Source organism: Equus quagga, chromosome 1 (genome assembly GCF_021613505.1).
Source record: "Equus quagga isolate Etosha38 chromosome 1, UCLA_HA_Equagga_1.0, whole genome shotgun sequence".
Lineage (NCBI taxonomy): Eukaryota > Metazoa > Chordata > Mammalia > Perissodactyla > Equidae > Equus > Equus quagga.
This window is the reverse complement of record NC_060267.1, coordinates 78992575-79016085: the sequence shown is the minus strand read 5'-3', so window position 1 is coordinate 79016085 and position 23511 is coordinate 78992575. Positions and strand designations below refer to the sequence as shown.

The window sequence follows — 23511 nt, the reverse complement described above, 5'->3', positions numbered from 1 at the left end:
AGTCGGATATGTGTACCAACATTTGATGTACCACTAAGAAAAAACTTCTGCAAATAATGACCATAAGATACTAATAATTACCAGACAGGTCTGCATTTCGGGGATATTAAAATGCAGAAAGTTATGTGTCTTAGAATTAATGTAATGCCCTATTTTGATCACCATTTTACAGATGAGGAAACTTAACCACGTAAGTTAATGGATTTTCCCAAAGTCAGACATCCAGGAAGTGGTGGAGTCTAGACTGGGATCCTAGAAGCCTGGCTTCAGAGTCTATCCTCTTAACCGCTAGCCTGTGCTATCAGTACAGAATCACAACTTGCATTATATATTTGTGTGATTCTGTGTTCAATTACTAGCTATCTAAGAGACTGTATGCTGTATAAAGGGAAGGGTTGTGTCTGTATTATTCACTTCATTATTTCCAAACCCAGCCTATTGTCTAACACACTGTTGATGTTTAATAATGAATAATGGAATGAGTGAATGAAAGAAGAAATACTGGGTTTGGAGATAAATCCCAGTGGTTTCATGCCTAGATTTGCAGTTTTTACTCACAATGTGAACTTTGACATGTCGCTTTGTTCTCTGGGCCTCAGTTTCTCTGTTTGTAACACAAAAGAGAATTACATTAGATTTTCTCTAAGGACTCTCCACCTCTGAAATTCCGTGTCTTGCAAAACTGCATTGAAAGCCAATGCTGTGCCCAACATGGCTTTCGAGGGTGTTGAAAGAGGATGTCCCAGCCCTCCAGATCTCTTGGAGGATAGAAAGCATATACACACAAGAAACTGGAATCAGCACAAGTTTCTTCTCTTAATAAACATGTTGCAGTGAATTAAATCCAAGAACTTGAGCTCTGGATTCAATGGACTGGGGTTCTTTTTGGATCCTCACAACTTTGGACATTTCGTTGACCCTTCTGAACCTCTACTTTTCTCATGGGTGGGATGAGAACATAACAATGTTATGTGGGATCAACATAACAATCCTCAGAGGGTTATGATGAGGACTGAGCTAGATAAAGCATATTAGGCACTTAGCACAACGCCTGGTACACAAAGCTCAGCAAACATTAGCTGTTATTATAGCTATGGTCAAAACATGAATTGAATGAAGTGAGTATTGTAGGATTATTGAAAAAAAGGACAGTTACGATGAGCCTTAGCAGTCAGGGAAGGCTTCCTGGAGGAGGAGAGACTAGAGTTGGATCATGACGCAAAAGAATGATTGTGATAGAGCTGCACTGTCCAATTTAGTAGCTACTAGCCATATGTGGCTATTTAAATTAAAATTTAAATTAATTCATATTCACCACTTTTCAGGTGTTCAAAAGCCTGGTGTGGCTAGTGGCTGCCACATTGGAGAGCACAGATATAAAACATTTCCATTATTATGGCAAGTTCAATTAGATAATTCTGTGACAGAGTGAAGAGCAGAACTGCATTTCATATATATGTCATTTCATTCAAAATTTTTATTGAGTGACAATGCTGGACTAGTACTATGCTATGTACTTGGATCCAACGGGGAGCAAGACCAGACCCGGTGCCTGGCCTGATAGAATGTAATCTAGTGCAGGGGTCAGCAATCCACAGCCCACAGGCCCACTGCAGTCTTTTATAAATAAAGTTTTATTGAACCATAGCTAAGCTCACTAGTTAACTCGTTGCCTATGACTATGTGCTACAGCCGCAGAGTTGAATAGCCATGACTTGCAAAACCTAAAATACTTACCAGCTGACCCTTTACAGAAAAATTTTGCCAACCCCTCGTCTAGTAGGTTAATGTAACACTTTGACATCCGAGTTAAAGAACTCGTTTTGGAATGTATTCATTCATTCGTGTATTTGTTCATTTAACATTCAACCGGTATTTATCAAGTATTTAATTTAAGCAGGATGTCAGGCACTGATAGAATGAACAGAACAGATAAAAATCGCTGCCATCATGGAACTCACATTGTAGTGGGGGGAAGTGCACACAGGTAATTAGAATATGTGTATTAACAAATAAACAAATTGTATCATATGTTAGAAGATGACCTGTTAATTTAAAAAAAAAAAAAGGCTGAAGGAAGAGGGGACTGTGAATTTGGAGGAGAGAGGTGGTTGCAAATTTAGGTAGACTCTTCAAGGTAGGTGTGACTTGAGTGAGCAGAGTGTGCTTTGCAGCTATCCGGAGAAAGCAGAGTCCTGGAGGAGGGAACAGCCAGCACAAAGGTTCTGAGGGTGGAGTATGCCTCACATAGTTGAGGAAGATCATGGGGGAGAATGCAACTGGGCTACTATGTGTATTTTAGGAGGTGGGGTCAGAGAGGGACAAGAGCCTGCAGGGCCTTGTAGAACATTGGCTTTCAACCTGAATGCAATGGGCAGCCACAGGAGCATTCTGAGCTGAGGACTGGTGTCATTTCACTTATCTTTTAAGAGGATCATTCTGGCCACTCTAGTGGGAAAAATCTATAGGGACAGAGCCAAGAGTGATAGAAAGGAGGATCCTTAGAAGACTGAGTGGTAATCCAGGCCAGAGATGGTGGTGGCCTGGGCCAGGCTGGTTGCAGTGGAGATGGAACCAAGTTGTTGGAATCCAGATATTGCATGGCATTCATTGCAATTATTTATTGAGCACCAATTTTATACCAGGCATCGTGCCCAGTATTGGGGAGAGAGAGCAAAAGAAGCTGCCATCTCTGCCCCTTAGAGCTTTCTGTCTAATTAATTGGTTTCATGCTTTGAGATCAGAGATGAAGAATCCAATTGCTGTGTCCTCCACATGTGTATGAGCTTCAGGCCCAGTTTTCACACTGTCTCTAAAGAAAGGACACTGGAAAGGGTGACTGTCTTACTGCTTGGGCTGTCATAACAAAATATCATAGACTGGGTGGCTTGAACAACAGAAACTTATTTCTTACACTTCTGGAGGCTGGGAAGTCCAACATCAAGATGCTGCTGAATTGGTTCCTAGTGAGGGTTTTCTTCCCGGCTTGGAGATGGCCAACTTCTCAACTTCTCACTACGTCCTCACGTGCCCTTTCCTCATTCTGTGCATGCAGAGAGAGCCATCTCTCTTCCCTCCACTTCTTCTAAGACCACTCATCCCATTATGAGGGCCCCACACCCATGGCCTCATCTAACCCTAATTACCTCCCAAAAGCCCCACCTCCAATACCATCACATTGAAGATTACAGCTTCAGCATATAAATTTGGGGGCACGCAAACCTTTAGTCCATGGCACACACTAATGATGTAAGAGGAAAGGAGAAGGGAAGCAGTGATACAAATATGCGATACAAATGAGGGGCTAAATAGAGCTTTACAGAAACTATGCCAAGCAGGGCTGGGACTAAAGTGAAGCATGTCATGAGCCTTGGGTACAAAATCTAAGGAGGCACTTATCCTCAGGTGGCAGCTCAGCACGTGCACAACCCTGAGTCCCCCTTAAACTTGGGGAGGGAAAAATATTCATTCATGACAGTGACCTCTTCAACTCTCCTCCCAAGAAGACTTCAAAGAATCTCCTGCAGGGATATACTGGGGGGAGTCCTAGAATAAAGAGGTCCAGGGCTGGGAGGAACCATGCAGAGCATCTGGTCCAACCCCCTCCTTCCACAACTGATGAGATTGAGTTCAGGGAGGGTCAGGGCCTTGCCCAAGTCACTGGGTAAGTGAGTGGCAGAACAGAAGGCTCCCAACTTCTATGCTGACTCTTGATTTCCCCACCTCTTGAGACCATCTGAAGCAGTCAGATGTTTTATCTTTATCCTTGGCATGTAGGCCCCCAGTTGCGACTTGACCCAATGCCTTCAGGAGTCTTTTACAACGTGTGAAAGTGGTGTGGGCTTCTGGTGGTGCTTTTCCTGGCTTGTCTTGCAGCTTTATGATCAGATCTAGTCATTCATGCAAGTAAGTGTTTCAGTGCAGGACATCTGGGGCATGAAAAGCTCCCCATAAGCTTCATTGATGTCTTTCTTTACAAACATTGACTCAGCCCGAAGATTGAGTCAGTCTGGGGAGGGGAGCAGCCAAGATGCTGCTACCACCCTCCATTTACTCATAATCAAGCTGCCCTCATGGTGGGCTCTGTTTTGTTTTTGGAGAGACAGTCAGAGCAAAATGAAAAAAGTTGAGGCATGGAAGTCAGATGACCTGGGTTACAGTCTTGGCTCTGCCTCTAAGTATTGGTACAGTTTTGGGCAAATTGCTTAATTTTCCCCAAGCCTCAATTTCCTGCTTTTTTTCATCAGAGGAAAAGATATTCACCTTTGCTAGGTTATTCTGACGATTATAATCAGTACAAAGTACCCGCTGCATTATATGGCAAATATAAGTCTTCAACAAGTGGAAATTATTGAATCAGAGGCAAAAAGAAACCCCCCAGTGTTGGCAAGGCTTAACCCACAAAAGACTTAATCATGATGGAATGGAAGGTGTGATGACAGATTTCTGAGCAGAAAGGGCCTCCAGGAAACCATTTAAAACATAGCACTTAGCAATAGCAGTAGCCTTCTCTGGTTGCTTGATACCATCTATAGGGAGCCAGCCCAACGCACCACATTCTCCTTTCTCTTCTGTTTTGACTGAAGGGAGCTATCATTTTAATGTAGATTATGAAAGGCCTCTGAATAGGAGGAGAGTGTGTGTGCGTGTGTGTGCGTGTGCGCGCGCGTGTGTGTGTCCACCCCAACCTTTTGGACATAATGTTAAATGATCTCTTAATTAAAACTTCACTAGATGGGTTTCTGCCACACCACAAGCAGTGAAGGAGGCACCTGGATTTTATGATGATCACACCAAGACCATCCCTCAGGGCAGAGCATCCAGGAATTCAAGCTGCTCCGCACCCGTCCAGTGAGGTCAGGTGGCCTTGCCCTCTATTGTATGAATAGCTGGCTACATTCTCTCAAATGGCCGAAAATGGACATGACAGCGAAGTCTGACTCCGTAGTGAAGTCTGATGCAGGCCACTTGGACACACGTTGCTTAATTTTAATAATTCATGATGATTTCCATCATATACCAGGAAATGTGGAGTAAAAACATTTTGTAAAAGAATTTGAGTCTTAGTAATGGGACCGTGTGCTGTGCTGCAATTAAATGGTTGCCGGAAAGTGGGGGCTGCCTAGGGTGGAGGGTGAAGGGAGTGGAGGCTGTGGTGTGTGTGCTTCTGTGAGAGGAGGTCAACGAGTGGAAGGGATGGGAATGGGAGAGAGAAGAAGGGAAAAGAAGGGAAAGGGGAGAATGAGAGAAATCAAGAAAAAGAGGAAGAAAAGAAAGAGAAACGGAATTAACAGGAAGTGAATGTCCTCTTTGCTCCAGGCACCTCTATATAACATCTTATGTAATCCTCAGATTAACCCTTGAAGCAGACAGACAACCTTCTTCTTTTTTTTTTTTTTTTCTTTTCTTATTTGTGGATGAGGAAATTAAGGTGCATTTGGGGATTCAACTTGAGCCTCTGACTCAAACTCAAGTTTTTTTCACTGTAGGGTGTTATAAGGGAAAGTGAGGCATAGAGACAGACAGACAGACAGACAGACAGTGAGGAATACAGAGATGTAGAGAGAGAAAAGCAAAGACAGAGAACCAGAGACCAGAGAGAGAAACTGAGGCAGCTTCAAAAACACAAACAGTGAGAAATAAAAAAAAGAGACAGAGATGGGAGAAAGAGAGAGAGCCATAAAACGGAAGATGACTAAGAGCAAGGAGAGGGGAGAGCAGGAACATGAATATGAATATAATCAGGATGAGATGAGCAAAGTGAAAATTAGCTGGGTTCAGCTGAATGTACACATTATGTAAAATGGTATACTATTCCAGATGGCAGGAACTGGGAATGACTATTCTCCAGTTTCCTGGGGAAGCTGGCTGTGACCCTGACCATCTGCCTATAGCTGAGGCTGAGGTCACTCTGAGGAAAGGACCCTCTGACCCAGAGTGCAGACATCACAGGCTATCCACAGTTTCCCTTCATTTCCTCCAATTCCTGACTAGATGAAGGCAAAGGTCCCACTCTTCTCCGACCCCTTGTGGGTGACATGGATGGCATGGACACCTCCATGTGACCCATTGTACTCAGGGCACATCTGGAACATCATTACTTTTTTTGCTTTAACTTTATAAATGAAATTTGATTTTAAACCCACAAAGAGAGCCGATGCTAGAAAGAAAAAAAAAATCAATGCATCTCTTTTGTGAAGAACTCTTTTGCAAAATGAATAATTACCCTCTGCTTAATTTATTTTGTATATTTCACTTTGCTGTTTCAGGTTTTTTTCAAGTGGGGAATAAGTGCATTATTAATCATCGTGTGTTCTGAATGTTCTAAGTATATATTTTATCCTCACTGCATCCTTGTGAGTCGGGGGACAGGGCTGATGCTCCCCATCTTCTGAGTTAGAAGGATGAGGCTCGGAGAGACGGAGGTACTTGAGCAAGCCCACCCGGCAACTGGCGGGGAAGCGGAGCTGTGGGGTCCTGTGGCATTGACAACACATAGCCTCGTCTCATCTACATCCCCCTAAGCTCCAATAGGCGTGTGGTAGATGGCCAGAAGAGCCACGAGAGGGTCATGCTGACCTCCTTCACCTTCCTTCGTATAGTAGGGGGAGCTCTGACTCCAGAATCAAGCAGACCCAGGGTCAAATCCTGATCCTGTTGCTTTCTCACGGTGTGAACTGGAGGCTAGTCATTTGACCCCTGAGGGCTTCATTTTCCTCATCGGTAAAGTAAGGACAACATCAGCTCCTGCTTCACAGGGTGGTTGGGTGGTTTGGAGGTGAAAAGATGGATCAAACACATCATGCTTAACAAGATCCATAAGCATCTTTTAGCCTTTCCCTTTTCTCGAATTATAATCGAGGAGTCCAGGATGGGAACTATGGTCAGGAAAGAGCATTGAGAAAAGCAGCTCCCTGATAATAATCGTAGTGATAGCAGGTTATGTTTATGAAGCCCGTTATGGGAATAGAGCATCCTTGATGTTGTTCAGTGAGAGGGCCGCGCCTGATTAACCTCATTGTAGAACTGAGGAAACTGAGTCTTGGCCAGAGATGGGATATTGTACAAAGTCATGGAGCCATTGGGTGACAAATGCAGAGTTCAAACCCTGTCCTGACTCCACTGCCTGTCTTCTCTGCTTTAAACCACTTCTCTCCATGCGCAATGCTTGGATTCAGCCTTTAGAATGAGTATTTTTGTAAATGGCTATAGGGGTTTCCAGAGGCTGTTTCCCCACACCCACAGAACTAGGGTGGGATTGCTCAGTGCCTGTTAAACCCTCTGGCTCAGGTGATCCAATATACCCCGCTGATCCAGAGAAACAAAAGCCCACCATTTCCCATTTGTGCTGTGACCTGACTTTGCACCCATCTTTCCCTCTGTCTGGAAAACTCTTACATCTCATGGAGAGGCAGCACAGTCTCTGGAACCGGGCTGGCAGGATTCGAATCCTGGCTCGGGTACTCTTAGCTGTGTGACCTTACTTTACCCCTCTGGGCCTCAGCCTCCTCACGTGTAAGATGGGGTTGAAAATAGAACCTATTTTGCAGACTTGTTGTGAGGGTCACATGAGTGAATACAAATAAAGAACTTCCAACCCTCCCTAGCAGGAATCTCTCTGTGGTTGCTCTTAATATTTACCCTCCCTCTTTGCTGTTGCGCCCCTGACCTTGGGGCAGAGTTCAGCACTCCTTCCTCTGGATCCTGTGGCTCTTTGCACACACACTCCCTCCAGCCCTACTCACACCTGGTGGTCATGACGTGGTTTCCTCTCCATCCCCTGTGTGAGTGTCAGCTGCTTGAAGACAGAGAATCAGATGAATTCATCTCTGTTCCCTGATCCTGCCTGCACTGGGCACAGAGGAAGTGCACAGAGAATGGAAAATGGTCTCAAGATGTAAGATATGAGGCAAGAACCACGTGGGGAGGTAAAAGGGAGGAACTAAGAGCAGGAAGCCCAGGAGAGGAGCTGTAGCCAAGACGGGCAACGACACCAAACCAGAGAGGAAATATGGCCTCGGGGAGCCCTGCCTGGACAACAGGGACAGCGATGACTGCGCTACTATCAGTAATAGTAATCCTAGTAAAAATCATCATCATCATAACTCCCATTTACTGAATGCTACCTACATGTCTGGTAATTGTTTTTCATGTTATCTTCAGTCTGTGACAATTTTTTAAATTGGATTTAAGATGCCCATTTTCTGATGAGAAAACCGAGGCCCAGAGAAGTACAGTGATTTATCCAGGCCATTCAGTCTGTAAGTAGTAGATGGAGGATTCAGCCTCAGATCTCTCTGATCCCCAGGGCACTGCTGTTTCCCCTTTACCAGCTGTGTCCCTTGGCTTCCCCAACCCCTTCCCCTTCTGAGAAGCTTGGATGATGCAGGACTCTGGAACGAAGGGTGGGGCGTGTTGGGGAGAGGGCGATCCCTTGCCCAGCAGGCCCAGCTCTGTGCATCCATGTTAGGAATCTCCTCTTGGTAAACTGGAACCACATCCTTCCTGGTTGTCAGAGGTGTCTGCATCCATATCCAATCCAGGCTGTTACAGAGATTTCTTCTCCCCTCCATCCTCAATCAGCCATAATTTTGAGGAAGTCTCTTACACACATATTTTTCTCCCAGACACTAATTTATAGATAATCATGTGTGTGATACACTCAGGGATGGAGGAGGCTAGGAGGCTTAGGAAGAAAGAGAATGGAGCCAGTAGATAGGGGTCACCCTGGTAGAGACCCTGAAATGGGGGCCCTGGTATGGCCTTGCTGGTGGCCTCTCAGAGCCCTGGCCATCCCACACAGGCTGCCCCCATGAGCTGGGTCAATGCTAATTAGTCCCCATGTAGCCTTGATTAAGGACTCTGATCTCCATGAGACCCGATCACCAATGTGTGCCACGAGAACCTTTCAGCCTCTATTTGATTTTTCTTCTGCTGTCAGAGGCATGATAGTAAATGGCAATGAGCGGCCAGCAGCTAAAATTCAGGGTCCAAGTTTGTCTCAAATGCTTGGGAAAACACAAGGCTGGAACGTCTCTAGCAATGTAAGGAAAAAGGGATATCAGAGACTCCCACGAGGAGTTGCTTAGATGTCATAAAGACCAACGTTCTCCCTGTACAGAGAGGGAAACTGAGTCTCAGGGAGGATGGGGACCTGTCGCAGGTCACAGAGCACATTTGGCTGAGTAGACTTCTAAAGAAGTCTTCCTCACATCATAAAAGTCCAAATTATATCCTCTTGTTATTGCCCTCCAATCATGTTCCTCTGCCTCCCAAGCTTCTATCCCCCAAACTCTCAACCCTCCCACACATACCCCACCTCCCTCCAAGTCCCTAGGGAGATGATGACCAAGAAGCAGGACCAGAGCATGTTAGAGGAAGAATCAAGGACTAGAATTTGAACAAGGTTTGGAAGAGTAGTACTGGCTACTCATTTTACAGATGGGAAGACCGAGGCCTAGAAAAGTAGAGTGATTTTCCGCAGCTTGCAGAGGGGTCAGCATTGTAAAATGTATTCCCTGATGACACTGCTTACATTCAAAACTGCCCCAAAAATCTCATCACTTTACTAAATTATCATTTGTCACTTAGTTTTCCTTTCACCTCCTATTCCTTTTCAACTCCTTCTCTCTCCTCTGTTGAATCCATCCCTCTCCAATTCTCAGGCTCTGCTTTTCTCAAGGAGTAGGATCAGGGCAGACTTGCTGCAAGAAGCAGGTCCTGGTTGCAGGTAGGTCTCAAATGGTCCTGTCTTATCAGTAAACCCAGAGGAAGTTAGAAGAAGAAAGATACAAGGGAGGGAGAGTAATTGATAGCATTGGGAGATTGGCTGGGGCCAGTCATGCAGGGCTTTGAGTGTTAGACTAGGTTATATGAACTCTACCATGAAAACAACTGGAAGCCACTGAGAGTTTGGGGGATGAGCCATGGGTGCAGCTGTTATTTGCAAAGATAACTGGCCAGCAGTCAGATTAGATGAGGGACACTGAAAGCAGATCACCAGTGGCAGGACCTTTTCAATAGCACACATGGGCAATGTTAAGGGCCTGCACCAGGGCAGTGGCAGTGGCAGTGGGGAGAGATGGGAAGGAATGGGTCTGAGTGAGAACAAAGGAGTAGAATCAGTGAGACTCAAGTACCATTTGGTTGTTGAGGGCAAAAAAAATAGAGTCCAGTCATAGTTTTTTGTAAGGTTTCCAGTTTGGGAAGAAAGTGGGACCATTATTCATAAAGAGGGGGCCATATAGTTTGGGGTACATCAGCAGCTTTTGCTCCACTAATGCTGTATAAAAACATCCACAACATTTTATTGTCAACAACGGTAAGCATTTTTTCTCCTTTGTTACAAATTTGGATGGACTCGTCTAACCAGGACTCAGCTGCACTTGGCTCTAAGCTCAGGTTGTGTCCAGCTCTGTTCCACATGTCCCTCACTCTCCGTGGACCATCCACTTGTTGGAGCATGGCTTTCTCATGGCAAGAGGCAGGAATGCAACAGAGCAAGCTCAGCCACACAACGCGTTTCAAACCTTAGTTCACATCATCTCTGCTACCATCCCATTGGCTAAAGCAATTCACGTGCCAAGCTTGAAAACAAAGGGTAGGAAAGAAATGTCCCTATTCCCACCATCAGCCATGGCAAGGATGTGAATGTGTCATGCTACTACAGAGCAATAAGGACTTGGCACGGATAGTTCCATCTACCAGGGGTATTAATACCCCTTCAGCACCTGCTGATCTCCTATTCCCGTACCTTTTTCCATACTCTCTTAAAAGATGTCCTCTTAGGGAGTCATCGCAAAGCTTGGGAAGGAAGAATCAGAAAGATCCTGGGCTTGATGTTCACTCCTTTGGTCACAATCTTTGGCAGTTTGCCTTCTCCAAGTCTCAGCTTGATAGTATTCAAGGTGGAGCCAATAAACCTTCCTCTCAATGTTGTCATGGATACCAGAAGTTATTTGGGTCAGGTCAACAAATAGTAGATGCTCAATTACCAGAAGATATGATGGTACTCCTATGGCCTACCCCTGCTAGTAAGAAATCAATCCAACAACCCTTCAGTATATAGGTAGTATGAATCCAATACAGTCTTCACATAAAGTATTTACATTTGAACAGAGGATATTTGGAAGATAAATTATTAACCTTTAGTTATGGTGGGATTTTAGAAATCAGCAGGATGCTAATTTCAATGGGGATGGATTGGAGGTTTCCACTTCTTGACCGCTCTTGTTGTCTAGCACATGATAATTGTCAAGTTACAGGCAGCTCTCCTTGCTGTTGCCCTTGTGGTTATATGTGTTGTGGTGGTTTTTGTGGTTGTTTAGAAGAGAATGAGCTTTGAAGACCTCACTCTTTGCCTTTTGGCAAGAGACTAGTCCAATCTGAGCTTCAGTTTCCTTATTTTATAATACGGACAATGGTACCTTCCTCCTGAAGCTAGTCATTGGTGTGACCTGCAAGATGACATTGACGACATATTTTAAGTGTCTTCCATCACTCCTAGCACAAAGCAGCACACCCAGCCCATGCCTTCTCCACTGTTCACCTGGCCCTCAGCTGGGCTCCAGAGACATGGAAGTGAATAGGCCGAGGTGGCCCCTTTGGAGTCAGAACAGGAAGGGGTGCCATGCACGCTTATTGCTCCAAGGGCCCAGGGAGATTTCCTCCTAAGCCACAACTACAAGAAGAGTAAATAGGAAAGTGAACAGCAGCCAGTGTCCCTGCATGTGTTGATAAGTGATGACTGAGTTGGAAGCAAGTGAAAATGGAATCATAAGAGGATGACAGGGTGGGAGGAGGGGTGCCAGACAGGCAGGCAAGCTTGGGAAGACGGCTTTGTACTTACCTAGCACTCTCCTGGGCAGGTGATGGGCTTCTCTGAGCTGTAGGGGACAAGGGAGGCAGCAACCTCTAGCTGATGCCCTTGTCCCTGCCTGTATGGCCTTCAGTAGGAGGAACCATAGACAAAGGTAACAGATGTTGCTCGTTCTGGGAATACCAGGACCAGCCTTGGAGATTATTTCATTCAAGCCATCCCAAATTTACAGATTGAGAAACTGAGTCTGGCTTTGCAAAGGGCATACCTTGAAATTGAGACTATCCTTCCTCTGGAAATCACCTTTCTTTACACTAAAACAAGATGCTAAATTGGCCCCTCCTATCCAGGAACAATAATAAGAAAAACTCAAGTAGCTGTGATGTTCGCAGCAAGAAGAAATGCCAAAGACTATGCTGAGGACTTTTCAAATACATCACCGATCTTCCCAGCAGGTAGGTGATATCAGTCTCATGACAGATTAGGAAAGAAACTCAGAGAGGCGAAGCGACTTGATCAAGTTCATGCAAATTCTCAGTGGCAGAGGCAGGATTTGAATCCAAAACAAGATGACTCCAGGACCGACAATCTGAACCATTTCACCATCCCGCTGGCCTTATATGATTAACATGAAGGCATTGTCCACTTTGAAATGGTTTAAGAGAGCCCCACACTGTATGAACTCAGATTGTTCATAACTGCGGGATTCCATTGCTCTTACCCAAGAGTTTCTGGAGTGATAATGCAGGTAACATAAAATGAGAACTCAATAAATAGGACCTAGGAGTCATAACGAGTAAATATCTTAAAGCCCATGCAGCTCATCTATAGTTGATAATACAGAGTTCTAGTAACTAGCATGATGAAAATCCACTTAATTGAATTCCCTTAAGGGAACCATTTTAATGAAGAGGTTAAACTCTTTGTTAAGGTCTGCATGATCAATCACATATAAATGTATGTTTTTAATCTAAGGACTTTTCAAATTCATTATATTTATAAAAATAATTGCTGTTTATAAATGTAACACATTCTCATTATAGGAAACTCAGAAATGTCAGAGAAGTACAAAGGAAAAAAAATTCTTGGAAAATGTTGCTGGGTGCATTGAAGTATCGAGACCACCAGCACAGTGGAAAGGATGCTGAAGTGATGGCCAAGAGCCCTAGGTTCTAATCCTGACTGGCCCAGAGGCTAGTCCAGTGACTTGGCCAAATGTCTTCATTCTCTGAGCTTGCATTTCCCTTTCTGAAATATGAAGCTGGGAAGATCTGAACTAGATGATCTTTAAGAGCTTTTTCTGCTCTGATGTGAAACAGAATTCTATTTTAGACATTTTGTCAGCACTTATGTTTACACTTTCCATTTCTTTGGCAAATACCTGCCATGAATGTAAGAAACTTTCTTCCAGTCTTCAGCAGAGCCATCATTATTCTAAATGAACTCAGCCTGAATTCATGAAAATTACGATATATTTATCTACTCACTAATTCATCCATCCATTCATTCATTCATTCAACAAAGGAGTGACCTACCCTGCCTCAGGCACTATAATAATTTCTAGGATATGGAGATGATTAAGAAAAGGTTTCTGCAATCAAGAAACTTCCAGTTTAGTGGGGAAAACAGGCAAATAAAAAAAAATTGTTTCCCTATCCCATTAGCATAGGCATCACTGTTGTGAAATATATCCCCTCATTTATTTAGGTACCAGGCGGTACAACAGGCACTGGATACGGCGGTGAGCAAGATGGGCACAATTCCTTCCTGCAAGGAGCTTCTGCAGTGACAGGAGTAAGGGACCCTGGGAGTTCACAGTCAGCATGTGGAAACCATGTCAATGTGCGACCCTGGAGAGCTGTTCTTTGACTGCCTGGCTACCCGGGGTATCCAGAGGCAAGATTTAGGAAAAGATTCACCGAGGGAAGGGGTTAATCCTCAGCTTGGGCTGTCAGAGGCTTGCATCTGGCAAGAAGGAAATGCTTGGTTGCAAATAGTGGAGAGTTAGCTGAGCCAGCAAAATGAGAAACGGCAGTCAATAAAGCCAATAGCAATGGCATTGATGGAAATCTTGCTGGAGATACCGGGCCCCATTGCTAAGAGTAATCACAGCTAAGGCTAAGACAGTGTCCAGAAAGCAGAGATTAGGGATTCGGAAAGGCAGTGCAAATGACTGACTCTCACTGGCGCTCAGAGTTGATGAACACCTACTCCGACCTTCCATTTTGCAGATGGGGAAACTAAGACCCAATAAGGACAAAATTACTTATCTAGTGCCCCTGGAGTTAATGTGTTAGCATATATCAGAACCCAGTGGCCATTTTGGAATGAAAGGAAAAGAGGAGGAAACTAAAGTATTGAGCATCTACTTCATTGTCTACTTGGGCCATGAGCTTTATTCTTCGCTACTTCAGTCTATTCTTACATCAGCTCTGTGAGATTGATATTACTATCATTCCCATTCATCTGATGAGGAAACTGAGACCGAAACAGGTAACTTCCCCAAGACCACACACCTAGGGAGAGAGAAAGTGAGGATTGGAACCCCGGTCTGTCTGCCTCCAGCACGCATGCACTTTTCCCTCTACCTCACGGAAGGCAGCCTTCTGGGGGCCTCCAGGGTGGATGGCTCTCATTTTCAAAATGCATATTTGTTGCATAATAAGCATCAGTAATTAATGATCCATTCCAGGGCAGGCGGAACTTGCCTAGTAAGCACACAAGAGATGAAGAGAAAAATATAACAGCACCCTTTTTCTCCATAGATTTCTCATTCTCATTCATATTCCCAAAAAGAGGGAAAGGAGGAAGATGACCTGTGCCCTTTCCTGCAGAGTTACTGATAGGAGAGACAGGAACCTCGGCTCTTGCCGTTTCCATAAAGAAGAAACAGCCCCTTTTCCCACCCCTCCTTGCCCACCACAGCCTGACTTCCTGTCTCTTTGCCGGAGGTAACCATTTTACCTCTCCCATTATGAATCATAAGGCCTGTGGCTTGTGGCAGATCATAAATCAGTCCTGGAGTCTCGAGGACAAATCCCAGGACTTTTAATCTTGAATATTAGACGTGTTTAAAGTGGTGAATATTTCATGAAGGGACTGTTGCATTTTAACACATCGGTAGTGACTCCTATCCTTCCCCACTTTGGTAAATTATTCTCATCCAAATCGCAGGGATCTCGGCCCTTGGCCTCCATTTTCCTTACCTTCGGCAACAGTCAGTCCATTAGGTTGCACATACTTACAGCACACGCATTTGGTGGAAGACCCCGGGCATGCTATTGGAGGGGACATATAATGAAAGCATTCCTGCCCCCCTCCTATTTACCAGGTATCCAGAGAAAAGGAAAGGTAGATCTTTCTCTCTCTTTCAACAATCTTATTCTGAATATTTTGAATACTATCTCCGACCCATTCTGCACTCCATATTCTGTCTTACTACCATTTTAGTTCAACCAACATTTATTAAGCCCAGGCTGTTTGCCAGATACTTGCTACTGCCGGAGGTACAAAGATGAAGCAGCATTGTAATGTATAAAACAAGGTAGAGTGCGTTTTTAACACTCGGAATGCCTTGTATAAGGTCAAATGCTTAACATTTATAGGGAATCAGTGAAAACAATAAGGTTATTTGATGAATACAAACATTTTGAAATCAGAAATTATAGATGGTAGTTCTATATCCTGTGCTGCCTAGCATCATACTCATCGCTGTGTTTCGTTCTGGTAGTACAAGGTTGAAAAAATCCTGATTCACAACACATGTAATTGCAAAAACTATAAGCTTGTTAACACCTCGACTCACAGCCTCAGTATCCTCCTCAGTGAAACAAAGATGACAGAAGTTTTTTTTTAATGAGGCCTGCATAAGTTTATCTGGCAACCGGAGGTCATGTGAAAATGCTCCCTAATGTCCTAAATTCTAGCAAGTAACATCTGAGTGTTTAGCCTTCATTTTTTCTATTAAAGAGATTTGAAAATGAAAATTATCTAAAAGTTGCAGAGTCCCTAAATTTCCCCCATGGAACTATACATTTCTGTGAAACCTGGCTTGGAAATTCTCGAGTCAGGTCAATCAGAATCGCTGTAGGACTGAAGAGTTGCAGGTTCCTCTGAGAGTGTGCATGAGTGTGATCGCCAGAAGATGAGAAAGAAGGCAACCTGCCAGCAAAAGTCTGGAAGTTTATGAGCCATTGCAGATGGTTAACTATTCGTTCAACTCACAGTGTTGAGTACTTACTCTGTTCTATGCAGTGGGCTAAGCCAGGGTAGTTCCTACCAGCACTTCCAAAAGTCCAAAAGAACACTAATCTAGTGGCTTGTTCCGCCACCAAGACTCCTTGTCAACAAGACAAGATGAAGTAAGTTTGGGGAACACTGTGTAAGTATCACTCTCATGAAGAATCACACACCACTAGCTCTAATGAATAGTACAGTGTTTCCCTTTTTGTTTTTTTAATCAAATCTATTTTTGGTAAAGAATCTGTGAACATTCCACAAATACACTCTAAGAAAAACAATAACTAATTGAATCAAAAAATATTCCCTGACCTTAAGGAATGTACAGTGAAGCAAATCTGATAATAGCAATAGGATAAGGCACAGAACTTCTGAAAACCCTTCCAAGATTCTGAACTCTGAAGATATACTAGGAAGTAAAACATGTGCTAGCCACCCAAAATAAGCTTGGCCAACGGAAGAATATACTTAAGGCACTGTGGGACGCTAGCAAGAATTCATGCAACCAGGTGTAAGATGTGGCCAGGAAAAAATGATGCATGCATGCATGGATGGGTAGAAGGATGGATGGGTGGGTGGGTGGATGGATGGATGGATGATGGATGGGTAGATGGAAAGGAAGAGAACAAGAGACAAAAGGAGGAGAGGAGAGGGGAGGAGAGGAACCAACCAATACAAACAACAACAACAAAACAAAACAAAATCTGGGAATGATAAATGAAAACAAATTTTCCAAAAGGGGAAATCAAAGGTATCTTCAAGGAGGTGGCATTTCATTTGGGGCTTATGGATGAGCATGAATTGTTTGCTAAGGTGAAGAAAATTCAATTTTATGATTGTACTTTTAGTGCAAACGTACTTTATCATAATTTAAATATTTGAAATTAGGACCTCCATTCATACCACGAGGTCACTTCCTGTTTCCCTCATTAAGTCATGAGCTCCTTCCGCATCTGGGTTGCACCTTTGATCTCTGCATCCCCAGTGCCCAGCAGAGAGCCTGACAGGGAGTATGGTCAGAAGTTGTTGAATGGATAAGTGAGTGAATGAACAAATGAATAAACTATTAACCACAGTGGCAGGTAGACCAGAACACCCTCATTCCATGAGCCTTTTCTAAATCTAGGCAGCTCACTTTATTTTCTAAGGAAACAAGGTAACCAGGGTAGAAACCTAATTTGGGCAGGCAGTATTTCACAAGACTCTTTTCTCTTTTTGCTTACAGGAGAGTGCAGCTGTCATGAAGGCTATGCCCCAGACCCAGTTCACAGACACCTGTGTGTGCGCAGTGACTGGGGACAGAGTGAAGGGTGAGTGGCAAAGGACACTGGGGCAGGGGCAGTGGAGGACGATTCCCATCTCCTCTGTTCTATTACTAGAGGCCCAAAATCCCTCCACAAAGAGGCTTCTTTCTTTGCAATAGTTGCATTCCTGCAAAACCCGTTGGGAAGTGAATCCCATTTCCCACCAAGTCACATTTTAGCATTAAAGGTACATGACTGATGAATATTCTAGAGAACAAAGGCTGAAGTTTAATTCACCCTCCCAAACTGTAGGTAATCAATGAACACTTCCTAAGTGGATTGATAAAGAAAGAGAATCAGATTTTTTTGCATAAACTCGAGAACAGACAAGTAGACTTGAAAGTGTTGAGTCTTTCTGTGAAATGGAGTCATTCTTTTATAACATAAATAGTCTTGCCAAAAATTACTTCTGCAAAATTTGGTTGCTTGTAAAGCTACTCTTAAGCAGTGTCCATATATGAATCTCACCTGCTTCTGTCTAATACCATTTCCTATCCCCTTTCTTTTCCCTCCCTCTGTTCTTCCCACAGACCTTGGCCTTACACTACACTTGAGAGGGGCTATGACCTGGTGACGGGGGAGCAAGCCCCTGAAAAGATTCTCAGGTGAGTTCACAATCCTGTTGGGGTATGATGCTGGGGAATGGAGACGGGTCTCATAGGAAGGTGAAGTCAAGCATCCTTAGTCGATTGAGCCTGTGAATCTGGAGGCTGCAGTGACTGCAGAGGAACTCTCATTGGCATGAATGTACCATCATGGCCCAGGTTGCTATGGGAATCTAATTGCCACTTGTCTGGCATCTAGACTTACAGACTCAGATATTTGAACTGGAGGAGACATTACTGATCGTCTAGTCCAGTGATTTAAAAATACTCTATAGGCATAGAACCTCTTCCTACCACCTCCACGAAATCTTGTGTGAAACTTCAATACTTAAGCTGATGAAGACATACAGCCAATTAAGTGCAGAAGTGGGAATCAGATTTTGGTTCAAATTGATTCAGAGTCCATGCTGTTAACCTTTGTGCAGACTGCCCCTGCTGACTTAGCAGTTGCGTATGGAACTCCTGCTGGCTAGCAGGACTGCTTGCGAAAGCAGAGGTGAAATAGTCCCTGTCCTCACAGAGCCCACTGTTTAGTGAGTGTCAGGACCTGTCCTCAAGACAAGAGAACTAGCAATACAAAGCAACGCATGGGCTAAATGATTAACAGATTTAAGCAATGACCATCCAAGTCTGGGCAAAGGTGGCCAGAATTGTGCCTTGGAGGATGCAGGGGACTCAGTTGGGGAGGGGAGTGAGAAAGGGTCCTAGAAGGGATGGAAAGAAGGGATGGAAGGAAGGGACCCCTTTTTTCTGTTTTTATTCTGCCTCCCAGGGAGTTCCCCAATGGAAACTCTTACATTGCAGGTCTACTTTCAGCTTGGGCCAAGGACTCTGGCTTCCTGTCAGCAAAAGCTTTGTGGTTCCTCCCGTGGAGCTGTCGATCAACCCCCTAGCCAGCTGCAAGACGGACGTGCTCGTCACGGAAGACCCTGCAGATGTCAGGTAGGGAAGTCATCTCCAGCATCCCGTACCAAGGACTTCTTGGAGCAATGGAATCCATTCTGTTTTAGGATCACAGGAACTCCTGGGAAGAAATGCTCTCCATATTGTTGAAGGAGGCACCTGCCTGGTAGATGATGTAAAGAACACTGTCACATATGCCATGCTCCATACCCCTCAAAGTGTCCTACCTTGGTGAGCCTCAATGCCTTATATTTCAGCAGTATTACATTCATTTGGGGTTTATATAAAATGTGACAGAGACTAACACGTTATCTGGCTCATCATGGGATCATTAATGATCTTGTCTTATAAAAGACCAGTATTGAATAGTATAATAGAGAATCATGAAAATGAAAGATCGCAGAATGAGATGCTTTCTATTGTGACGCTGGTACTGCGAACAGACTGGGGGCTAATCCATAGCTTCTAAACGTCCAGGTCAAACTTATTTGTTCTTTATTCATGAAAGGATGGAGACTACATCTTGCCTTACACGTTTTGCACCTTGTAGTTAACTTCATTATAGGCTTAACTCTACTGCCTTCTAATTAATTGCTTACATATCATTCTGTCCTATTTTGTGGTGAACTTCTCAAGGTCAAAGAAAATAATTTATTTAGCTTTTTAATCCCCAGTTCCTAGTACGTCTTGGACATCTACTAAATGTTTATTGATTTAATTAAACCAGTGGTCTTAGATCTGATCCTAGCACTATTCTGGAGCTTTCCGCTGGAGGTTTTTGTTTTTGTTTTTTCCTCCCAATTTGACTAGGGGAAGCATTCTAGAAATTTAAGTGTTACCAAAAATGGTCCATTTTACTTTTTGAACTGGCTTGTACACAGCTTATTGGCTCCTGTACTGGAATTTGGAGTCATGCCCCACCCTTCTACTCCCAGTGATTGTTATTCTATGACTGTATAGCTGGCTTTGGGTCATTCTGAATCAAGATGTTATCAGTATGTCCGAGGCATTCCTTGATAGGAAGCTCCTAGAACCCAACTCTCCTGCTTTGCAATTTGTTTATTCTCACCTTCTCAACTTTTCACGGAGGGATGCACCTAACATGATTTTTCAGGCTACTGCTATTTCCCCAAAGAGGTAGTTTTAAAAAGAATTCATTATTAAAGCGATAGCACTTAGAAAATGAAATGGTAATTACTAAGAACTAAGATGATTTCATGCACACAAAAATTGATTCATGGCAGATTACCATTATTTCAATTTTTTTTTTCTGAGGAAGATTAGCCCTGAGCTAATATCTGCCACCAATCTTCCTCTTTTTTGCTGAGAAAGACTGGCCCTGAGCTAACATTTGTGCCCATCTTCCTCTACTTTATATGTGAGACACCTGCCACAGCATGGTTTGATAAGTGATGTGTAGGTCCAGACCTGGGATCTGAATCGGCAAACCCTGGGCCACTGAAGTGGAACTTGTGAACTTAACTGCTGCACCTCCAGGCCGGACTGCCCCCCCCACCCCACCCCGCCATTATTTCCATTTTTGATAAACTTCGAGTAGATGAAACTTCAGTAAAACATGTGCTAAGCTTTCTCTGCATTACATATTTTAAAGATGGAGCAAAGACCATCTGGCTGAAGGACTATTCTCAAAGAGACCCAATGACCTTGACTGAAATCAACTGAAAGAATGTCTCTACTAGGTTTTCTCAGAGTTCCCTACTGTTGACATTGAATTTGTGATGTCAGTGAAGCTATAGATGTTAGACTGGCTGATGGTAACACTCACTCTGCAGTTGACCAGGTCTGGGTTAGAATCCCATCTCTACCAAGTATGGGCTATGTGATCCTGGCCAAATTCAACTTGCTAACTTTCCATTTCTTTGCAAAATGAGGATAATAACAATGCCTTCCTCACAGAGTGTAACAATAATAACTCTTTTTCATTAATCATTTCCTCCATGGCAAACACTTTAATAACAGTATCTTGTTATATCCTTACATCAACTCCATAAGGTGATGCTATTATTATTTTCATTGTACAGATTAAAAAAAAATCTGAGACATGAAGGTGATGCCTTCACTAGTAAGCGATGAAGCCAAGCTTCAACCCATGGTCTCTCTAGCTCCAGAAGCCATGTTTTTAACTATTTCATTGAAATACCTCCGAAGAGTTGTTGTAATGATTAAATAATATAAGATATGTAAACACTGGTACCTAATATACTCCCAGTGCTACATTACACCAATTTTAGATGAATTGAATTCCCATTAAGTAGAGTTCAAATAGAAACTGGTGATGGTGGGGAAGACAGAGCTGGGAAGGTTGTGTACTCTGTCGTGCTGTTAAAAATGACTGAGCCACAGGATGACTCAGTTGTCTTTTCTGCTCCAATCTGAATTATATTAAATTGCAAGCCAGCCAAGGAAAGGCCCAAATATCAACCCACAGGGACTCCAATACAACTGCCTTAGAAATGTAAAAAAATAATAAGGAAAATATAAGTACTAGCATGAATTTCAGGGAGAGTATTTTATGCCGTTGGAAGGAACACTGCAATAAGTTGAAAGAGCTGAGACCTTCAAGAAGCATGAGCCAACACCAATTAGCTGCTTCTGATCTCCTGCTAAGAATGCTGTGCCTGGTTACATGGAGGGTGTGCTTTTACCAAAGTGGGACCAGAGCAGAGTTGCTCAGGTTGGGAGAGAGGATGATATTCTGCAGCTATGGATCCTCCTTCTCAACCCTTTCTCCAGATACCACTAAGCTTCTCCTTTAAGGAAAAGTTGTACAAATATTTGGAGAATATCAGTTTGGTTGGGGCACTAAATTATTATCCTTCTTGCGGTGCCCACATGCTTTTGCCTTGGCTTGGAGTAGTCACAGACAGCCTTTGAAGTCTACCTTTCGCCTAACCTCACACTTGCCCATTGGTTTCACTGAAGGGTGGATAAAAGATTGCAGCCATCCCCATCCAAAAGAATCCGTGCTTTTAGATAGGTTGGGTTTTCCAAGCTGCACTAATAAACCTTGTTTGACATGACATTGCCCAGGCAAGCATGTCATGGGTGTTTAAAGAATTAATAAGTTCCAGTGAGATGATATGTTAGAAATTAATAAATAATAGATCATAATTATAGATAGCCAATAATATGCCATAGAATCACCACAGAGACATTACAGGAAAGACTGTGTGGAAAAGCAGAGTCAGAAAGAAAAAGATAAGCAGTCCAGAAGAATTGGAAAGAAAGCTTAAAGGTACTTTGCTGGTTGATTTTTTTGTTTTTTAGTCTGTGACAAATTATTAAGGAAATATGGCATCTCATACTATGGAAAGCAGAACAATTTAGCAATCAACTGTACAGGTCTACCCACCTGGGTAGCTAAATTTAAAACAGCTGAGGATAACAAATGGTAGTGGATATGGAACAATGGAAGCTCTCATGTTTTCATGGTGGGAATGTAAGTTAGCATGACCACTCTGTAAATCTGTTGGGCAGTATCTACTAAAGTTGTGACTGAATGTTCATATATGCTATGACCCATTACTTCCACTCCTAATAATATATCTAACAGAAATGTGTATATCTCTACCACAGGTAATACAATCAAGAATGCTAATAATAGCGTTCATTTGTACTGCCATAAAGCTCGGGAAAAAACTCACAAATGCCCATCAACAACAAAAAAGTAGATAAACGAATTATGGAATAATCATACAATGGAATAGTATTAATGATTAATATTAATGGACACAACCACACACATCACCATTGATGAATCTCCCGAATATAATATTGTTACAGAAGACACGAAAGGCACAAAGAAATATATATGTTTATATAAAGATCAAAACCAGTAAAAACTAACCCATGATTAGTGGAAAAAAAGGATAGGAATTACCTTTGGGTGACAGAGAGGGCAGTGACTTGGAGGAAGCACAAGGTGATTTATGCGTCACTAATAGTATTTGATTTGTCGATCTAGGTGGTGGTTACATGGGTGTTTGCAATCTGTAAAAATTCATCAAGCTTTATAGATATGATTTACACACTTCTGTATGTATGCTTTGTTTTTATTAAACACAAAGCTTATTATGTAAAGTAGTTCATTTTTTAAAAGCATAAGCTATGGAGCTCAACTGAACTGTGAGTTCAAATCCCAGCTCCACTCCTTGTGGGTTACATGAGCTTTTCTGTAGTTGTTTTCCTCCTTGTGGATAAGGCAGATAGAAGACTATACCATTAAGGGAGTGGTGAGAGTTAAATGGTGTAATACTTTGCAAAGCACTGAGTTTGGTACATGGTGAATTCTCTAGAAGCACTAGGTATTATGTTCGTTATTATGGTAGCATATTTTTGTTCTCTGTCTCGTTTTAATTCTCTTTCTCTGAAAGGCTACATCTAATCTATGATGCCTCTTCAAATCAATGGTGTCTTAGTGTTGAGAGCTCACATTTGTCCCTGTATCACGGGGTTGGGGAAGACTGAAATAAACTTACAAAGTCTAGTTCAGTGTGGTAAGTCTGGTGGCGTTATGGACATGGAAATATTTGCAGAACGAATGAAGGGGCACATATGTGGTACACATAGAGTGCCTTGAGGGGGTTGAAAAAGGAAAAAAAAATTCCTGACCAAAGGAATT

General features: G+C 43.1%; 1 protein-coding gene across 4 annotated transcripts in view; it reads left to right on the top strand.

The window, feature by feature from the left end:
- Nucleotides 1–23511, top strand: part of ASTN2 (astrotactin 2) — an 826144-nt gene that overhangs the window by 363636 nt on the left and 438997 nt on the right. For 3 of the 4 annotated variants that reach the window (XM_046684656.1, XM_046684648.1, XM_046684672.1), the window contains exons 8-10: nt 17283–17367; nt 17892–17966; nt 18771–18908. In XM_046684656.1, coding sequence (XP_046540612.1) covers nt 17283–17367; nt 17892–17966; nt 18771–18908 — 298 coding nt within the window. The remainder of the gene's footprint in view (nt 1–17282; nt 17368–17891; nt 17967–18770; nt 18909–23511) is intronic. The other variant, XM_046684665.1, reaches the window with a different exon arrangement.